Consider the following 19,082-nt stretch of genomic DNA (forward strand, 5'->3'; position numbering starts at 1 on the left):
CGAGGGTCTGGGAGAGGAGAACAAGGACCTATTTTCTGATGAGAAAAGGGCAGGCTTTTGTAGGTCTGTATCCCAGGTTCAGGGGAGCCCAGGGAACCTCAAGGTCTTGGAAATTCTTATTTTAAAAAGACCCTGAGGTCAGGCGCCAGTGGCTCGCGCCTGTAATCCCAGCACTTTGGGAGGCCAAGGCAGGTGGACTGCCTAAGATCAGGAGTTTGAGACCAGCCTGGCCAACACGGCAAAACCCTATCCGTACTAAAAATACAAAAATAAGCTGGGCATGGTGGTGCACACCTGTAGTTCCAACTACTCGGGAGGCTGAGGCAGGAGAATCGCTTGAACCCAGGAGGTGAGGTTGCAGTGAGCCGAGATCGTGCCACTGCACTCCGGCCTGGGGTGCAAGACACAGCAAGACTCTGTCTCAAAAACAACAAAAACAAAACAAACAAAACAAAACAAAACTGAAGGGTGCAGACTGAGGAAGAGGGAAGTAACAGTCAAATTGTGCATTTATTAGAAAAAACAATCTAGGTCCCTTTGGGGAGGCTGGAAAAAATGTCCAGGTAATAGTAAGTGAAGCAAAAAAAAAAAAAAAAATCATTGGTAGAAATACGTACATAGAATGAGTCCATTTTGGTTAAGTAAATAAATTCATAAAGCTAACATTTATTGCCTCCTAAGATAGGCCAGGGATTGTCTGAATATTTTACAAGGGCTTTTGTCACTAATCCCATAACTCCGAACGAGTCCCATTTTACAGGCACAGAGGTTGCACAGAGCCCAAGAATGGCAAAGTGAGGTGGCAAACCAAGGTCTTCTGAGCCCAGAGCCCAGGCTCTCAGCACCTGTGCCCTGGTACAGATTGCCCTGAACTTGCTCAATGCACCAGCCATCATTTTTCCATAGCACCCCCAAATAAATACCTAACTGTTCAATTCCTCGTCGGGTGAGGTCTAAACAACCCAAGTATTTATGTCCTAAGAACTTAGTAGCCATGGCCGGGTGCAGTGGCTTGGCCTGTAATCCCAGCTCTTTGGGAAGAAAGGCAGGCGGATCACTTCAGGTCAGGAGTTTGAGACCAGCCTGGCCAACATGGTGAAACCCAGGTGTGGTGGCGGGCGCCTGTATTCCCAGCTACTCAGGAGGCTGAGGCAGGAAAATTGTTTGAACCCGGGAGATGGAGGTTGCAGTGAGCCAAGACTGCGCTACTGCACTCTAGCCTGGGTGACAGAGCAAGACTCCATCCTGAAAATAATAATAATAATAAACTTTTTTCAATTTGCATGATGAAAATATTTGATATGACGAGTTTTCAAAAACACTTTTGGTGGCACCAAAACAAAGTCTGAAGTCCTCTATCCTGGGGCCTTGCATTTTCTTTTCTTTCTTTTTTTTTTTGAGATGGAGTCTCGCCCTGTCACCCAGGCTGGAGTGCAATGGCACAATCTTGGCTCACTGCAACCTCTGCCTCCCGGGTTCAAGCAATTCTCCTGCCCCAGCCTCCCCAGTAGCTGGGATTACAGAAGCGCGCCACCACGCCCAACTAATTTTTTGTGTGTCTTTGGTAGAGATGGGGTTTCATCATGTTGGCCAGGCCGGTCTCAAACTCCTGACCTCGTGATCTGCCCGCCTCCGCCTCCCGAAGTGCTGGGATTACAGGCGTGAGCCACTGCGCCCGGCCGGGCCTTGCATTTTCTATAAATGTTCTTACTTAGTTTAAAGCGAGACAGAAGCACAGGACCCAGTCCTGGGAGGAAATGAAGTCTCAGAGGTAACTGGCAGGCAAAGCTTATAAAGACCACAGTGATTAAGCCAAGGTCAAGGAAAGGGTTGGGGAGAGCGGGGCAGGCTCCACCTTTTGAGCAGGGCAGCGGGGAACTCCCCCAGCCATCTCTGTGCCCCACAGGGATAGTCACATATAACACGCATGTATACAATGAGACCGTCTGCCATACAAATGGCATTGTATTCTACGCACTGAGGACTGCTGTAACAAACTATCACAGAATGGGTGGCTTCAATGACAAAAATTAACTTTTTCACAATTCTGGAGGCCAGAAGTCCAAAATCAAGGTGTTGGCTAGGTTGGTGTCTCCTGAGGCCTCTTTCCTTGGCTGTGCAGATGGCCGTCTTCTCCCTGTGTCCTCACATGGTCTTCCCTCTGCATGGGGCTGTGTCCTGGTCTCCTTTTCTCATAAGGACACCAGTCAGGTTGGATTAAGGGCCCACCCATGGGACCTCATTTTACATTTTTTTTTTTTTTTTGAGCCAAAGTTTCGCTCTTGTTGCCCAGGCTGGAGTGCAATGGCATGATCTCGGCTCACTGCAACCTCTGCCTTCCTAGTTCAAGCCATTCTCCTGCCTCAGCCTCCCAAGGAGCTGAGATCACAGGCATGTGCCGCCACGCCCGGCAACTTTGTATTTTTAGTAGAGATAGGGTTTCATCATGTTGGGCAGGCTGGTCTCGAACTCCTGACCTCAGGTATCTGCCCGCCTCGGCTTCCCAAAGTGCTGGGATTACAGCTGTGAGCCACCATTGCACCCGGCCTCATTTTACCTTAATTACCTCTTTAAAGACCCCCATCTCCAAATACAGTCACATTCAGAGGTGCTGGGGGTTAAGACTTCAACATATGAATTTGGGGATGGTGATAGCATAGTATATGGTAACTCTATGTTAAACTTCCAGAGGAACTGTGGCCACAGGTAACTCTTTAACAGAAACTTGCCTGTGTTTTCTTTGTACTCATTCTGCCTTCTGGAGAATTCCTAGGAACCAGGACAAAGGTAGTTGGGCACAGTGGCACATGACTGCAGTCAAAGCCACTCAAGAGGCTGAGATGAAGAATGCCTTGAGCTCTGTAGTTTGAGTCCAGCCTGGGCTACACAGCAAGACCCCCACCTCTAAAAAAACAAAGACAAAGCTAACCTACAAATTGTTCTCAAATGTAAAGACATGGAGGCTGGGCATGGTGGCTCACGCCTGTAATCCCCAGGCCAAGGCGGGAGGATTGCTTGAGGCCAAGAGTTTGAAATCAGCCTGGGCAACATAGGGAGACCCATCTCTATAAAAATAAAAAAATTATTTTTATAATTTTTTAAAAATTATAAAAAATTTTATAATTTTTAAAAAATTATAAAACACTGAAGGTGTGGTGGTGCATGCCTTCAGTTACAGCTACTTGGGATGCTGAGGTGGGAGGATCACGTGGGCCCAGGAGGTTGAGGCTGCAGTGAGCTGTGATCGCACCACTGCACTCCAGCCTGGGTGATAGAGCGAGACCCTGTCTCAAAAAAAAAAAAAAAAAAAAAAAAAGACATGATAGAAATATTTAACAATTACTTGACTTGATTTACTATGAAATATTTAATGATGCATTAGTTAACTGTGATTTTGCCAGTTTCTTCTGTATTTTGAAACCGATACTTTTCTCTGGCTCAAAAATTTTTGGAAGGTGCTTAAGAAATAACTTTTCCTCCCCACTGGGCCTGTGGAGACTTGTAGACAAAGTACTAACGTAACTCAGCACAAATGTGCAAAGTTTGTAAATTTGGGTCTTTGATTTTCATAGCTATGAAGAGCTCAGCGTGACTCTTGGTGGTTAAGAGGCAAATTTTGCTATATTTCCTCTTCCTGCTGCAGCTGTACTATTAATAAAATCATTCTGAACAGCTTTCCTGAAATGTAAAAATAAGCCAAGATGTCTATTTTGTGGATTTTTTTTTTATTATATGTACAAGCACAGGAAAAAACAAATCTGGTAGGACCTGCATCAAAAGGTTAGCAGGGTTCCTCTCTGGGCTGGGGGCTTAAGGGAGGGGTGTCTGCTTCAGCCATATATTGCTGTTCACAACCCGCTAGAGTTTAGTGGCTTCAAACAATGACTTACTAGGATTCAGAGGGTTGACTGCGTGGTTCTGCTGCTGGTCTCTCCCTCGGTCACCTGTGTGGCTAATGTCAGCTGGTAATGGGTTCATTCTCCCCCACACGGCCCCTCTGCATTCACCTGGGCTTTCACTATTTTGTAACCCAGCTCCCTGCAGGATGGCGGCTGGCATGCAACTGAGCAAGAGTGGAGCCGCCTGGCCTCTTAAGGCCTAGGCTTGAAATTGACACATCACTCTGCTACATTCTATTGGTCAAAACAAGTCACGAGGCCTGCCCAGAATGAAGGGGAGGGGAAGTAGACCCCCTTAGTGATGGGAGGAGTGATGTGTGTGTACAGCGAAGGGAGGAATTGTTGGCAGCCGTCTTTGAAGGCTGCTGACCTCCGTGTCTTTCTTTCTGTGTTTAATAGTATGCCTAGAATAATAATACCGCCTAGGATATTATATAATAATGCCTAGAATATTATAGAAAAATAATACCAGACATGTATTATTTTTATGATGATAAAGATTTTTTTTAAATAATGTAATAAATTGTGGGAAACTTGTTGGTTGGACCAAGAATCTACAGAAATAAGTGAAACCTGGCTGGGCGCGGTGGCTCACGCCTGTAATCCCAGCACTTTGGGAGGCTGAGGTGGGCAGATCACTTGAGATCAGGGGTTCAGGACCAGCCTTGGCCAACATGGTGAAAACCGTCTCTTCTAAAAATACAAAAATTAGCCAGGCGTGGTGGCAGGCACTTGTAATTCCAGCTACTTGGGACGCAGAGGTGGGAGAATCGCTTAAACCTGGGAGGCGGAGGTTGCAGTGAGCCGAGATCGCGCCAGCCGCTGCACTCCAGCCTGGACGATGGAGCGAGACTCTGTCCCTGTCCCGCCCCCTCCAAAAAAAGACATAGCAAAAGAAAAGACACAGAGAAGAAGAGAAGGCCAGAAACTGGAGCCAAGAGACATCAAGAGCCCCCAGAAGCTGGAGGAGGCAAGAAAGGATTCTCCCCTAGAACCTTCAGAGCCAACAAGGCCCTGCTGGCGTCTTTGTTTTGAACATCTGGCCTCCGGAACTGTGAGAAAATAAGCGTCTGTTATTTTTAGCCACCAAGTTTGTGAGAATTTATGACAGCAGCTCTAGAAAATGAACACAGACATAGAGAGAGGGAGACTGATCTGAATGTAGATGGAGATGCGGATATAGTTGCAGATAGAGGGTAAGCTACCAATAGGATATAGCAGCCCCTATGGTGTAGGTATAGATTAGGATAGAGCTGTGGGTGTAGACATGGATATAGACATAAACATCAATGTAGACATAGATATTACTGTGGATATAGACATAGAAGGAGATGAAATAGACCTTGAAGGGCTGGGCACGGTGGCTCACGCCTGTAATCCCAGCACTTTGGGAGGCTGAGGTGGGCGGATCACCTTAAGTTAGGAGTTCGAGACCAGCCTGGCCAACATGGCGAAACCCCATCTCTACTAAAAATACAAAAATTAGCCAGACGTGGCGGCCCACGCCTGTAGTCCCAGCTACTGGAGAGGCTGAGGCAAGAAAATCACTTGAACCCGGGAGACGGGGGTTGCAGTGAGCCAAGATCGCACCACTGCACTCCAGCCTAGGGAACAGAGCAAGACTCCATCTCAAAATAAACAAACAAACAAACAAAAAAACAGACCTTGAGGAAAGCTTGAGGAAGGAATGGGGTCACCTGGGCTAACTATGAGCCATTGCCAACAGGAGGTCACAGCAGATGTCACAGAGACAGCCTCCTACAAACGCTCCACAGCTAAGCTCTTCAGGTTTTCTGGAAAATCCCAAATATCAGAAATTGCTTTCTTGGTTGGGCACAGTGGCTAATGCCTGTAATCCCAGCACCTTGGGAGGCCAAGACAGGAAGATTGATTGAGGCCGGGAGTTCAAGACCAGCCTGGGCAACATAGCAAGACCCTGTCTCTTAAAAAAAAAAAAAAAAAAAAAAAAAAAGCTTTCTTTCACTCCTCCAGCCATCTTGCTCTTTTCTAGTTTCTGGATAATCAATTTGACCCCCAAAATGTGAAAACACAACTCATTGTTTTCAGTCAAAAGTTGCATTTTTCTTTTCTTTTTGAGACAGAGTCTTGCTCTGTTGCCCAGACTGGAGTGCAATGGTGTGATTACGGCTCAGTGTAGCCTTGACCTCCTGGCCTCAAGTGATCTTCCCATGTTAGTCTGCCAAGGAGCTGGGATTACAGGTGTGAGCCACGGCACCCAGCCTTTAGTACGAAGTTTTCTCTCCGTTCTCTTACCTTTCTCATATAAACCCTGTTTTGCTTTTGAACGTTGACAATAGTCCTATGACCAATGTCTAAAACAAAATCAGATCCAATGAATAAATATTTAAAAGTTTGTTGTCATTAAAAAAAAGTGGGGACGGGGCCCAATCCAGGAGACCTCAGCCCAGGTAGTAAGAAGCTCAGAGGCATGTTGTGATGGGATGGCTGAGAAAGCAAAAATCAGGAAGTGGTTTAACCTTTACAGTGACTATCTATACAGTGGAGGTTTCCAGGCTGCAGGGGACTGGTTAAAAGCAATCCTCTTATATCATTTGGGGAAGGCAACTTAAGCTTCGTTTATGATTATCAGAGGCATTTGTAAGAAATAACCTAAGTTGGCTGGGTGTGGTGGCTCACCCCTGTAATCCCAGCACTTTGGGAGACTGAGGCAGGCAGATCACTTGAGGTCAGGAGTTTGAGACCATCCTGAGCAACATGGTGAAACCCCGTCTCTACTAAAAAACAAACAAACAAACAAACAAAAAAAACCAAAAATTAGCAGGGCATAGTGGCGCATGTCTGTAATCCCAGCTACTTGGCAGGCTGAAGCACAAGAATCACTTGAACCCGGGAGATGGAGGCTGCAGTGAGCAGAGATCATGCCACTATACTCCAGCCTGGGTCACAGAGCAAGACTCCATGAAAGAAAGAAAGAGAGAACAAAAGAAAGAGAGAAAGGAAAGGAGAAAGGAAAGAAAGGGAGAGAGATGGCCAGGCACGGTGGCTCATGCCTGTAATCCCAGCACTTTGGGAGGCCGAGACGGGCAGATCACGAGGTCAGGAGATCGAGACCATCCTGGCTAACAGTGAAATCCCGTCTCTACTAAAAATACAAAAAATTAGTCCGGTGTGGTGGCGGGCGCCTGTAGTCCCAGCTACTCGGGAGGCTGAGGCAGGAGAATGGTGTGAACCCGGGAGGCGGAGCTTGCAGTGAGCTGAGATCATGCCACTGCACTCCAGCCTGGGTGACAGAGCCAGACTCCATCTCAAAAAAAAAAAAAAAAAAAAAAGAAAGGGAGAGAGATTGAGAGAGAGAGAGAGATCGAGATCTAAGTTGAGTTTCGCTTACATTCAAAAGTCAGAGTACCTTAGGTTTTGCTTATGTGGCCTGATTTTGTCTGTTTGGGGAATTCTCAGTCCGGGTCCACCCCCCTACTTTTTTGTGTGTGTGTAAAACAGGGTCTCACTCTGTCGCCCAGGCTGGAGTGAACGGCATGATCACAGCTCAGTGCAGCCTCAGCCTCCTGTGCTCAGGTGATCCTGTTGCCTCAGCCTCAAAAGTAGCTGGGACCACAGGCATGCACTTTGTGCAGCTAATTTTTTTTTTTCTACTTTTGTAGAGATGGAGTCTTGCCATGTTACCCAGGCTGGTTTCAAACTCCTGGGCTCAAGGATCCTCCCAATTTGGCCTCCCAAAGTGTTGAGATTACAGGTGTGAGCCACTGCACCTGGCTCCCCCGATTTTATTTTAACAACTTTCCCTTTTTGATATAGCAAGCTGAGGGGGTAATGAAATCGTATAGCATTACTTTCGGGGAGCACTATTGACTGGGACAGATGGGTGTATAGTCGTTTTTGATAGCTGCATAGTCATCTTAGACATGTGTGATAGAGTTCTTAGGTTCTCCAAGTTGTCTAATGCAGATGGGCATCATTGGTTGCATGAGTGGCTGTTGAGAGGCATTGGAAACCCTTGAGAGGATGCAACTCCCAGGGAGGTTAATATCATGACTGGGAGGAGAATAATACAGCCAAGGATTGGAAAATTCGCCAGAGGAGAGATTCCCAGGAGCCAAGATGTAACCAACTAAATAAATCAATGGAAAAAGTATCACCTATCTGATAAGATTTACATCTGTTCTTTAAAATCCTCTGAAGTGTGGGCAAAAATTCTTGATATATTAACACAGAAACGACAGCTTCATTCATTACACCTCCTTGTTGGGCAGTTAGAGTAGCTCAGACTCATTCATTTTGTGAAATTATTGAAGCAAGGCTAGAAACCTCAGTTTGTAAGCCTTGGAGGAAATTAACAGTGTCATTGAAGTTTTTTTCTAAAGTTTTAGAGCATTTATAATAGCTCCTTCCTTCCTTCTTTCTTTCCTTCCTTCCTTCCTTCCTTTTCTTTTTCTGTTTTTGCTTTTGTTTTTTGATATGGAGTCTTGCTCTCTTGCCCAGGCTGGAGTGCAGGAGTGCAGTGGCATGATCTTGGACCACTGCAACCTCCCCTTCCTGGGTTCAAGCAATTCTCCTGCCTCAGCCTCCTGAGTACCTAGGACTACAGGTATGCACCACCACACCCGGCTAATTTTAGTATTTTTAGTAGAGACGAAGTTTCACCATGTTGGCCAGGCTGGCCTTGAACTCCTTACCTCAAGTGATCCACCCGCCTCGGCCTCCCAAAGTGCTGGGATTACAGGTGTCAGCCACTGTGCCTGGCCCTTAATAGCCTTTTCTAAGTCAGAGACACCAATTGGAATTGGAGCTCTGTCCACCAAAGGAAATCAGTGTCATGTGTAGTGAGAGGGTTGGTGCTTCTCGGATTTCTCTAACAGGGTGCTATCTTCTGAACAAATGAGCCAAGGTTGGTGGCTTTATTTGTAGAGATAGTCTATTGTATATGAGTATTGGGAGGGATTACTGCCAATCCATAATGACCACGACTCCTGTTTGGTGTTGGCTGTCGTGGCCGCCCTTCTCCTGTCATTTTGCTCAGTGCCCCCAGCTGGCAGTGCTGTGATGCCATCCCAGGGTTCCTGGGTGCCTGGTACCTGACAGGTGCATTACCTGGTAGGTGCATTTCCGGTGCAGTTTCTTCTGGTCCTTGTACCACTGCATGAGCCCCTTCATGAAGGTGATTGTCACTTTGTCATCCTGAAGCCTGGGTCCGCTGTACTCATCCTCGATGGCTGGAGTGTGAACAGAGGACATGGGAGTCAGCAGCCATGGCCACTGTGAGGGGGTCTCACTCCCAGGGATGAGGCGGACCTGGCTCTGGACTCACAGGTCGAGAGAGGGACGGAGCAAGTGAAGAGTCCCCTCTCAGGTCAGATCTGACCCAGAGGCCTCTTCCTGACCTCCCTGTCTTCCTTCACCCACCCCCCTTTACCCTATTCAGTTTTATGGCACATAGCACTAGTCATTTCGTGACTTGTTCATCATCTTATCTCCCTCCTAGAATATCAGCTCCATGCGGACAGGAAGGGCTTTGTTCATAGCTGTACCCCCAGTGCCTAGGACAGTGCCTGGCACATAGGAGATGCTCAATAATCATCTGTGGGATGAATGGCTGGACCTTCTCAGTACCTAGAGGTGAACCAGACACAGCCTGTGGGGGCGGGGCTACTGCCGGGAGGGAGGGAGGGAGGAGAGGATGATAGAGTGGCCAAGAAGCCAGCATGGAGAAGGGCCCGGGCAGGGGTGATTCTGGTGGGTAGGGAAGGTGTATTCGTCCATTTTCACACTGCTGATAAAGACATACCCGAGACTGGGTAATTTATAAAGAATAAGAGGTTTAATGGACTCACAGTTCCATGCGGCTGGGGAGGTCTCACAATCATGGCAGAAGATGAAAGGCACGTCTCATGTGCCAGCAAGCAAGAGAGAATGAGAACCAAGGGAAAGGGGGAATCCCTTACAAAATCATCAGATCTCGTGCGACTTACTCACTACCACGAGAACAGTATGGGGGAAACCGCCCCCACGATTCAATTATCTCCCACCAGGTCTCTCCCACAACATGTAGGAATTATGGGAGTTACAATTCAAGATGAGATTTGGGTGGGGACACAGCCAAGCCATATCGGGGCCGGGGTGGGGGGTGTTGCAGCTCCTGACCTCGCCCATTGGGAATCATGAGACGGAGCTTTGGGCTGTGGATGGAGCACCCTGGAAGGCAGGCAGAGGAGCAACAGACAGCAGCCTGGGGACAGAACAAGGGGCTACCCCTGAGCCCACCCCCACCCCCAGGGAATGGAGAAGGCCCGTGTGGAATGTTCTGGGCTGGAGCGTGGAGCATCCAGGCCTGACTCACTCATGCTCTCGATGTCCAGCGAGTCCACCACAGAGCGCTTGTGATCGTCGCCCACGATGGCCCGCTCAAAGGCCTTCTGCTTCACGATCTTGTTGCACTCCTGGTATTTCATTTTGGCATCCTTGTCGTGGGGCTTCACCTTGACCACCTGGGTGGGAGGGAAGGGGCGTGCACACTGAGGCTGAGGTGGGGGCACAGCGGCTGCCCCCAGGCTGCCCAGCCCTGGGTTCCATGAATGCGGAAGTCAGGCCGCTCGGGCACCGGTGCTGATGATGCAACCCCAGACATGTTTAACCTCCAAGTCTTGGTTTCTGCACCCCAAAACTGTCCATAGCTAAGCTACTCACACCGGTGTACTTCATCAACCTTAGCTATAACTACATTAAAATCAAACACCTTGCCCATCTGAGGACCATGGGCTCAGCTCTGGGTCCCCCGTGGGAACCAGTGTAGGCAGTGACAACTCCAGGCTTCCCGGCCTTGGACTCCAGGACTTACGCCAGCTGCCCCTCAAATTCTCAGGCCTTTGGCTTCGGACTGAGAATTACACCATTGGCTTCCCCAGTTCTGAGGCCTTCGGACTTGTTCTGAGCCACGCTCCCTGCATTCCAGGGTCTCCAGCCTGCACACAGCCTCAGGACTTCTCAGCCTCCGTAATTGAATGAGCCAATTGCCCAATAAACCCCTTGTCCTATCTCTCTCTACACATATCCTGTTGATTCTGTCTCTTTGGAGAACTCTGATTAATATAATTCCTCTATGAAGCAAACAGGGCCGTTCCTAGCCATCTCCCAGCCCCTAGGGAGATGAAACCCCATGGCATACCTGGCCACCGCAGGGCTCAATTAAGATGAGCTGTAATTATTATTATTATTATTCTTACTTTGAGATGGAGTCTCCCTCTGTCACTCAGGCTGGAGTGTCGTGGCGCAATCTTGGCTCACTGCAACCTCCATATTCTGGGTTCAAGCAATCCTCCTGCCTCAGCCTCCTGAGTGGCTGGGATTACAGGCGCCTGCCACCACACCCAGCTAATTTTTGTATTTTTAGTAGAGATGGGGGTTTCACCATGTTGGCCAGGCTGATCTGGAACTCCTGACCTCCTGCCCACCTCAGCCTCCCAAAGTGCTGGGATTATAGGCGTGCGTCACCGCACCTGGCCAAGGTGAGCTGTCATTATTCTTTTTATTGTTATTCCCACAGCCCTGGAGCCTGGGGCTCTGTGCCTGCTACTGCCTGCCAGACAGCGAGGGGCCTGGGCCAGCAGGGCCATTCTTCTCCGTGCCAGCTCAGTGCCAGGCTCCTCTGGCTGCCTGCCCAGCCCCAGGACTCCTGAGAGCCTGGATCCCAGGTCCTGGGGGGCAATGGGCTCCTCCCAATGGCTGCTGTGGCCCAGAATTCTGACGCGGCCTCAGCAGCAACCCCCATGCAGGCTGCTCCCATCCCAGGGAAGTCCACCTTCCACCCCATCACCCAGCTGAGACAGCCTCATCCTGGACTCCTCTCCACCCCTCAGCCCCCAAAGCCCGGCAGTCACTTCACTTCTTCTGCCAAGTCAGCCTCCTGAACATCTCTCAGATCCAGCCACTCCCTTCTCATCCTCCAGCCCCACCCAGCCCTGGTCTGGCCTCTCCTGCCCAGGTTCCTGGCTCAGCCTCCACCTGGCCTTGCAGCCTCTTGTCCTGCCCCTCCAGAGGGGTGTTCCTAAAGCACAAACCTGATCCTGTCCTTTCCCTACTCACAACCTCCCAGGGCTCCCCAGAGCCTCCCCCAGAAAGCCCTGGCTCTCCCCATGGCCCTGCGTGATCTGCTCCCTGCAGCGTCATCATAACCCCCCCACATACACACTGCAGCCCCACTCACCGCCTCCATGCCAGGCTCCGCTCACCTCTGGAACTTTGCCACCGGGTTCTTTCTGCCTGAAGGCCAAAACCACCGACCCCCTAGGGAGACCCCCAGGCATGCATCCAGAGACCCAGCATCCCCCATCCCTCGACCACTATCTCACCCCACTGTGAGAGCTGAAAGGTTGTTTCCGCCCATTCAGGGACAGAGCCCACCCCAGGAGGCCCACCAGATTCTCCCTCAGGCCCACCAGGGCCCATGAGTGGCAGCACCCACCCTGGGGGACTGGGAGCCGTGACCCTCTAGGCTAAAGGGGAACTACAGGAGCTCTGCCTGGGGACGCAGGGCCCCAGGCCTGGGCCAGGTCAAGAGATGAGTGGCTGGCAGCTCCCAGCAGATCACCAGGCTGGGGACGAACCCCGAGGGTGAGAGAGACTCCTCTCCCAAACTAGGAGTGGGCTAGGGTCCTGGACTTTGCCCCAACATCCCCCTCCCACACCCTACACACCTTCAGACCACCCCATTCCACGCCTTCAGCCCACCCCTTCTGCAGCCTCCCCATCAGGTCTAGCCTCAGCCTCACCCGTCCCATTCATCCACATGACATCGCAAACTTGACCCTCCCCCTCCCCATTCCAAAATTTTCTGTAGCTCCCCAGTGCTCCGGGAACAAGTCGGGTTCCTATGAAGCCCTGTATCCCGCAGTCCCACCCTCTCCCCAGTGTTAAGCTCTACTCAGGTGGGGTTCCTCTGTCTCCCCCTACCAGGCTGTAGACCCCCCGGGAAGGTAGGGCCTGGGCTGTTTCAGTTCCCATCTAGGCAGGATCAGACCCTGGTGAATGCATGTGGAGGGAAGAAAGGGAAAGAAAGGGAGGAAGAGACAGAATAAGAAGGGGAGGGAGGGTGGTGCCCTTTAAAATCAAAACCTCTGGTTTCATCTTTCTTCCCTGAACTGGCTCCCCATGCCCACCAGAGGGCGCTCTGACCCAGCAAATTCCTCATACAGCAACAGCCAGTTCTACACACAAAAGGGAATTATGAAAATAAGGATTGACACCAATAATCGATACTTAAAGCCCTACTGTGACCAGTACCTATGCTAAATCATCCACGTGCCTAACTCAACACAGAAATTCTGAGAATATCTTCTAAATGAGGAAAGTGAGGCTCAGAGAGGTCATTTAACTTTCCCAGTGTCACACAGCACATAGGCTGCAGAGAAGCTTCCAGCTCTGGCCTTGGTGACCCCACAACCTTCCGTTCCTTGGTCATACCCTGACGTGACCAACCCACGATGCCCTCTGTGCCTGGCCCTGCCACCTCCTCCCCAACCCTCATCCCGCAGCTCAGCCACACCCTTCCACCCCCAGCTCCTTAGACATCCTGTTCTCCATTTAGTCACTGGAATCTTAGCCCATTGGCTGCCTCGAAAGCACTTCTTCCCTTTCCCTACCCTCACCTCCCACAAATGGTCACCTCCTCCCTTCAGCTCAATGTCACCTCCTCTGAATAAGCCTGTCCTGATCCAGGGTTAGCTCCAGCTCTTCCGACCCACCTCCCCTAAGAATCCAGGCTTTCCCTGCGCTCCAGGGGGCAGGGCTCCAGTCATCATCGCGTCCCCAGAGCCCTGCACGGCACTACAGAAGGACTGAATGAATGAATGAATGAATGAATGAAGTGTACGGGGTTAAATAAATGAGCACTCAATGAGTGTGACACCCTCTCCCTCTCCCCCAGCCAGAAATCGAGACATTGTCCAACAAACACCCACAGCCAAGAAGAGGAGATCCCCGACCTGCTAGCCAAGAGTGCACGCTTCACGCCCAGGACCCTCAAAATTCATCCTGCTGAGGCTATCGGAGGATGCTGCCAGGAGTCTGTTGGAAGCCAAGGCCCTAGGGCTCCTGGAGAGGGTCCCATACTCCCTTCAGTCCCTCCCCAATCCAGGTACAGTGAGTCTCACTAATGCCATCATGCCTTTAGGGCAGAGTCTCCTGCTTTCCAGCCCAGAGTCCACTTCCCTCTCCTGAATGATTCACCTCCATTTCTCTCCAGAGAACCCCCGCTCCCCACTCTCCCTCCAGGTGACTCCTACAGGGCTCACCCAATCCCCTGCCCACCCAAGCCTAGCCAGTCAGTGCACTCCCTCCCTCCCTCCCTCCCTGGTCACTGTGATTGGGGCAGGGGCAAGCACATGATCCAGTTCATCCAATAGGAGTCAGCCCTGGGTCCTGGGCTAAATTAATGCATGAAGGAGCCCTAGAACCAGCCATGCCTGAAGTGCAACCCTGGCTTTTTTTTTTTTTTTTTTTCCTTTTGAGACAGAGTCTCGCTCCATTGCCCAGGCTGGAGTGCTTGGCGCGATCTCAGCTCACTGCAAGCTCCGTCTCCTGGGTTCACGCCATTCTCCTGCTGCAGCCTCCCGAGTAGCTGAGACTACAGGCACCAGCCACCACGCCCGGCTAATTTTTTGTATTTTTTTTTTAGTAGAGACAAGGTTTCACCGTGTTAGCCAGGATGGTCTCAATCTCCTGACTTCGTGATCCGCCCACCTCGGCCTCCCAAAGTGCTGGGATTACAGGCGTGAGCCACCGCACCTGGCCAACCCTGGACTTTATAGTAACATGAGCCAATGAATTCCTTTTTCACTAACCTGCTTAAACATGGCTAACTTGTGTTTCTGTACTTGGGACCTAAACAGTCCTGTGTATCCCACTCCTCAAAGCATTCTCCGAGCCCCCAAGGGAAGGAGGGTGGGGGGTGGCTTCTCAGTGCCCTGCCAGTCAGTACATCTGGCTCCAAATGCTGGACCAGGAGTTAGGGGGGAGAGGGAAAAGGTCTTCTGGAGTTTTTAGACCTGGCACCATCATTTGCCGTATTCCTGAGTCTTTTCACCTTGTTCCTGGGGCTCTGGGTCTCTTGTCAACAGGGAACAAGATGACAACTGCCTGGTAGAGATGGTATCACCATCCCTGGAACAGATCTGTCTGGCAGGCATATTCTCAATCCCTGCATTTGCAGGATGGACCCAAGCTTGCACAGAGGTCAGACCAGCAGCTTAGTCGTGGGGTGGGCTGAAGATACGAAACAGCTGATTTTTCTCTCCATTATGTTGCCCAGGTGGAAGAAGGGATGAATGAATGAACCCTGGGGCTCATCCTAGGGCCTGGGGCTTGGCTCACCATGGCAGTGTTCCCAGATACAGGGTGCAGCCCAGGAAAGTACTGAGGCCACCCTGGGGGTGCTGGTGGCACAGTTAACAAGACATGAAAGGGACCTCCTGGGTGTCATGACATGATAATTTGCAGGTGTCCCAGGGGTTCTTCCTGAAGCCCAAAGATTCCCCCCTTCCCTCCACCAGCAAGTCCTCACCTGAGCACCCCGCCTACTTCCCACTGCACAGCAGGCCCCAGCAGGGTCATGGTAGCAGTGGCTGCCCAGAGGTCTTGGTTTTTCATTTTTTGCTCTGTTGCCCAGGCTGGAGCGCAGTGGCGCGATCTCGGCTCACTGCAACCTCCGCCTCCCGGGTTCAAGTGATTCTCCTGCCTCAGCCTCCTGAGTAGCTGGGATCACAGGTGCACACCACCATGTCTAGCTAATTTTTGTATTTTCTTTTCTTTTTTTTTTAAATTTTTGTATTTTCAGTAGAGACAGGGTTTCACCATGTTGGCCAGGCTGATCTCAAACTCCTGACCTCAAGTGATCCACCTGCCTCGGCCTCCCAAAGTGCTGGGATTATAGGCGTGAACCACTGCGCTCAGCAGGTTGTGATTTTTTTTTTTTTTTTTTTTGGAGACAGAGTTTCACTTTTGTCATCCAGGCTGGAGTGCAATGGCGCGATCTCGGCTCACTGCAACCTTCACCTCCCAGGTTCAAGTGATGCTCCTGCCTCAGCCTCCTGCATAGCTGGGATTACAGGCTCCCACCACCACGCCCAGTTAATTTTGTATTTTTAGTAGAGAAGGGGTTTCATCATGTTGGTCAGGCTGGTCTTGAACTCCTGAGCTTGGATCTGCCTGCCTTGGCCTCCCAAAGTGCTGGGATTATAGGCGTGAGCCACCGTGCCCGGCTGGTGGTGGTTTTTTTTACCTGGATAGAATCTGTGCCCCTGCATCAGGCCCAGCCCACCGCACAACCTTCACTCAGCCTCTGTTTCACCTGGCCCACGCTGGGTCCTAAACATCAAACTCACCCTAGATCTGGAGCCTGGTGCCCCGGAGGGAGGCCTGGTCCCACTGACTAAGCCTGGCTCTCTGTGTGAGGCCTGTCTCCCAGAGTCACGAAAGACCCCAGTAAACAAACAAGATGCATAGTCTCGTTTTCAGTGGGCTTCATAGAACAAAAAATGCTCGGTCCCTGCAACAGCCTGAAAACGGTTGTCATGGAAACAGCAGTAGCCAATGGAGGAGGGAGAGACAGGACCCCTCCCAGAGCCCAGGCCTCCTGTGGTGGCTGATGGGGGCACAGAAGAACCATCAAGATTAAGGGGCAATGGGGAGGGGGGGCGTCCCCATGTGGCTGGAGTGGGAAGAGGTTCCTCATCTGGTAGCTCTGAAAGGGAGCCGCTGCTCTCAAAGGGACCATGAGCATCCCTGGAGAACAGATCTGTAGTCTCCTGCGGATCCTCAGACAGCTCTGGGGAGGGGTCCTGGGGAAAGGTCACTGTGTCAAGCTGGCCAGCAGGCAGCCAGGACCCCTGAGCCCTCATCCCCACTCCAGCCTTTCCACATTCACTGAAACCGGGACTCGAAGCCCTGCGGGTGGCTTGCCAGGGTGGCATTGACACCGTGCACTGCAGCCCACCCCTATCTCGGGCTCCCTCCTGTCCCAAGATCAGTGCCCACTGGGCGGCACCATGGCCATGAGCCTTTTGCAGGACTAGTGCCAGGGGCCTGGACATGGACGCGCACAGGGCCCTGCTGGTCACCGGGATCCCAGAGGGCCTGGAGCAGGCGGATGTCGAAGCCATCCGACCCTCCCGCCCCTGGGCACGTTTGGGCTGCAACACATGAAGGCCCTGACAAATGAGAAGGCCCAGGCACGCTGCCATCCCCACAGAGATCCTGGGCAAGGATGGGATCTGGAGGGTTCTGTGGAAGGATCGTGCGCAGGACACGAGGTTCCTGAGGCAGATGAGATGCCTGCTGCTGGATGACGGGCCCATGCAGGCCGTGGTGGCTGGGACCCCCGGGGAGGCACCCACCCCTCCCACTTCGAAGACCCAGGCCCAGGGGTTGGGACAGTCATCGGGAAGGCCGGTCCCCCTCCTGGGGCTGCAAGCAATAGTAGCAAGAAGAGTAGGGGGTCACAGAAATCGAGCCAGAAGCTAAAAGAGGGCCCGAGAGACGTGTCCATTTCCCTTGGCAAAGAAGGAATCCGAGGAGGTTCCCCAGGAGAGCTTGGACATCAAGCTCCATCAAGGAGGCAGACGAGGGGGCTTGAGCAGAGATGACAATGACAGCAGGCTGTACACAGCGCTCCAGGCAGCAGCCAGGGAGCAAGTTCACAAGAAGTGGACCCTCTGAAGCCACAAAGAGGAGGTAGATGGTCCCACGGAGTTCTTGCCCCTGATGACCAGGACAGACAAAGCCAAACGGAGATGATGGAAGAAAGCCCTCTGATTTGATGCATTTAGGAGCAGTGACTCCCACATGGTGACTCTTCTGGCCACCAGAGACATACACGAATGAGATGCTGAAGGGCTGTAAGGCTTCAGAAAGTGGGCGGGTGCAACCACCGGGTCACAGAGCGGGGCTGGAGGACCCTGAGTTCCTGAGCACTGTGGCCTGTATCAGCCCTTCAGACATGAAAAGCTGCCAGGAGGTGTTGAAAATCGCTTCTGAGGCCAGGCGCAGTGGCTCACGCCTGTAATCCCAGCACTTTGGGAGGCCGAGGCGGGCGGATCACCTGAGGTCAGGAGTTTGAGACCAGCCTGGCCAACATGGTGAAACCCCGTTTCTACTAAAAATACAAAAATTAGCTGGGCGTGGTGGTGTGCACCTGTAATCACAGCTACTCAGGAGGCTGAGGCACGAGAATCACTGGAGCCCGGGAGGCAGAGTTTGCAGTGAATTGAGATCGTGCCACTGTACTCCAGCCTGGGCGACAGAGCAAGACTCCGTCTCAAAAAAAAAAAAAAAAAGAAAAAGAAAGAAAGAAAGAGAGAGAGGGAGAAGGAGAGAGAGAGAGAGAGAGAGAGAGAGAGAGAGAGAGAGAGAGAGGAGAGAGAGAGAGAGAGAGAAAGAAAGAAAGAAAGAAAGAAAGAAAGAAAGAAAGAAAGAAAAAAAATTGCTTCTGTGATCGACTCTCTGGGCTGGAGGAATGAGAAAGAAAAAAAAAATGCCCTCTCGCAGGTCTTGTCTGTCCTGTCCAAGGACACTGTGGTCCTGCGGAAAGCCCAAGACGACAGGAACCTTCTGGAGTGCATTTTCACCTTGGCGCAGCCAGATCCCCCTCCCTGGAGGAGGAAGGCTGAGCCTGGCCTCCTCGGGGTCTGCGGCGAGGATTAAAAGAGACAAAAAGGACAAAAAGAGCGAAATGGCTCCTGGAGCTGGTGGTGCGCAGCTGGCGGCTCAGGCATTGCTGCAGCCGGGAGCACCACCTGGGGAAGAGGGAAAGAGGAAAAGGGTGGGGAGGTGGGAAATTCAAATACACCAAAGGCAACCAAGGGACTACGCAGCTTTCCAGGCTGCCAGTGAGGACATAAAGTCGGGAAAGGAGGCTGCAGGGACAGCAGATGCAGAGTTCAAGGACACAGAAAGCAAAGCATGGGAGCCTGAGGACAAGGAGTCCAGGAAGCCCCTGGCCAAGAGGGCACGCACGGCCCCCCGGAGCCTGGTCTTGAACTACAGACTCGAGTGATCCTCCCGCCTCAGCCTCCCAAAGTGCTGAGATGATAGACGCAAGCCACCATGACCAGCCTGGTGTCCACTTCTTACTTGTCCCATTCCTTGGTCTGAACACTTAGGTTCCACCCATGGTTTCGTGTTTGGCTCATCTGGGCC

At 51.4% G+C, this 19,082-nt stretch overlaps 1 protein-coding gene across 1 annotated transcript; it reads right to left on the reverse strand.

Annotated features, from left to right (window-relative positions):
• Positions 1 to 8,793: 8,793 nt before the first annotated feature.
• LOC129021080 (protein PPP5D1-like) lies at positions 8,794 to 13,416 on the reverse strand. Its single transcript, XM_063657394.1, has 4 exons — positions 13,333 to 13,416; positions 13,049 to 13,096; positions 10,234 to 10,381; positions 8,794 to 9,109 (listed from the first exon to the last, which is right to left on the reverse strand). Exons 1-4 carry the CDS (start codon positions 13,414 to 13,416, stop codon positions 8,913 to 8,915), a joined length of 477 nt encoding a protein of 158 aa, XP_063513464.1. The 3' UTR covers positions 8,794 to 8,912.
• Between the last annotated feature and the right edge of the window lie 5,666 nt (positions 13,417 to 19,082).

The sequence above is a fragment of the Pongo pygmaeus genome, chromosome 20 (genome assembly GCF_028885625.2).
Source record: "Pongo pygmaeus isolate AG05252 chromosome 20, NHGRI_mPonPyg2-v2.0_pri, whole genome shotgun sequence".
In the NCBI taxonomy this organism is placed as follows: domain Eukaryota; kingdom Metazoa; phylum Chordata; class Mammalia; order Primates; family Hominidae; genus Pongo; species Pongo pygmaeus.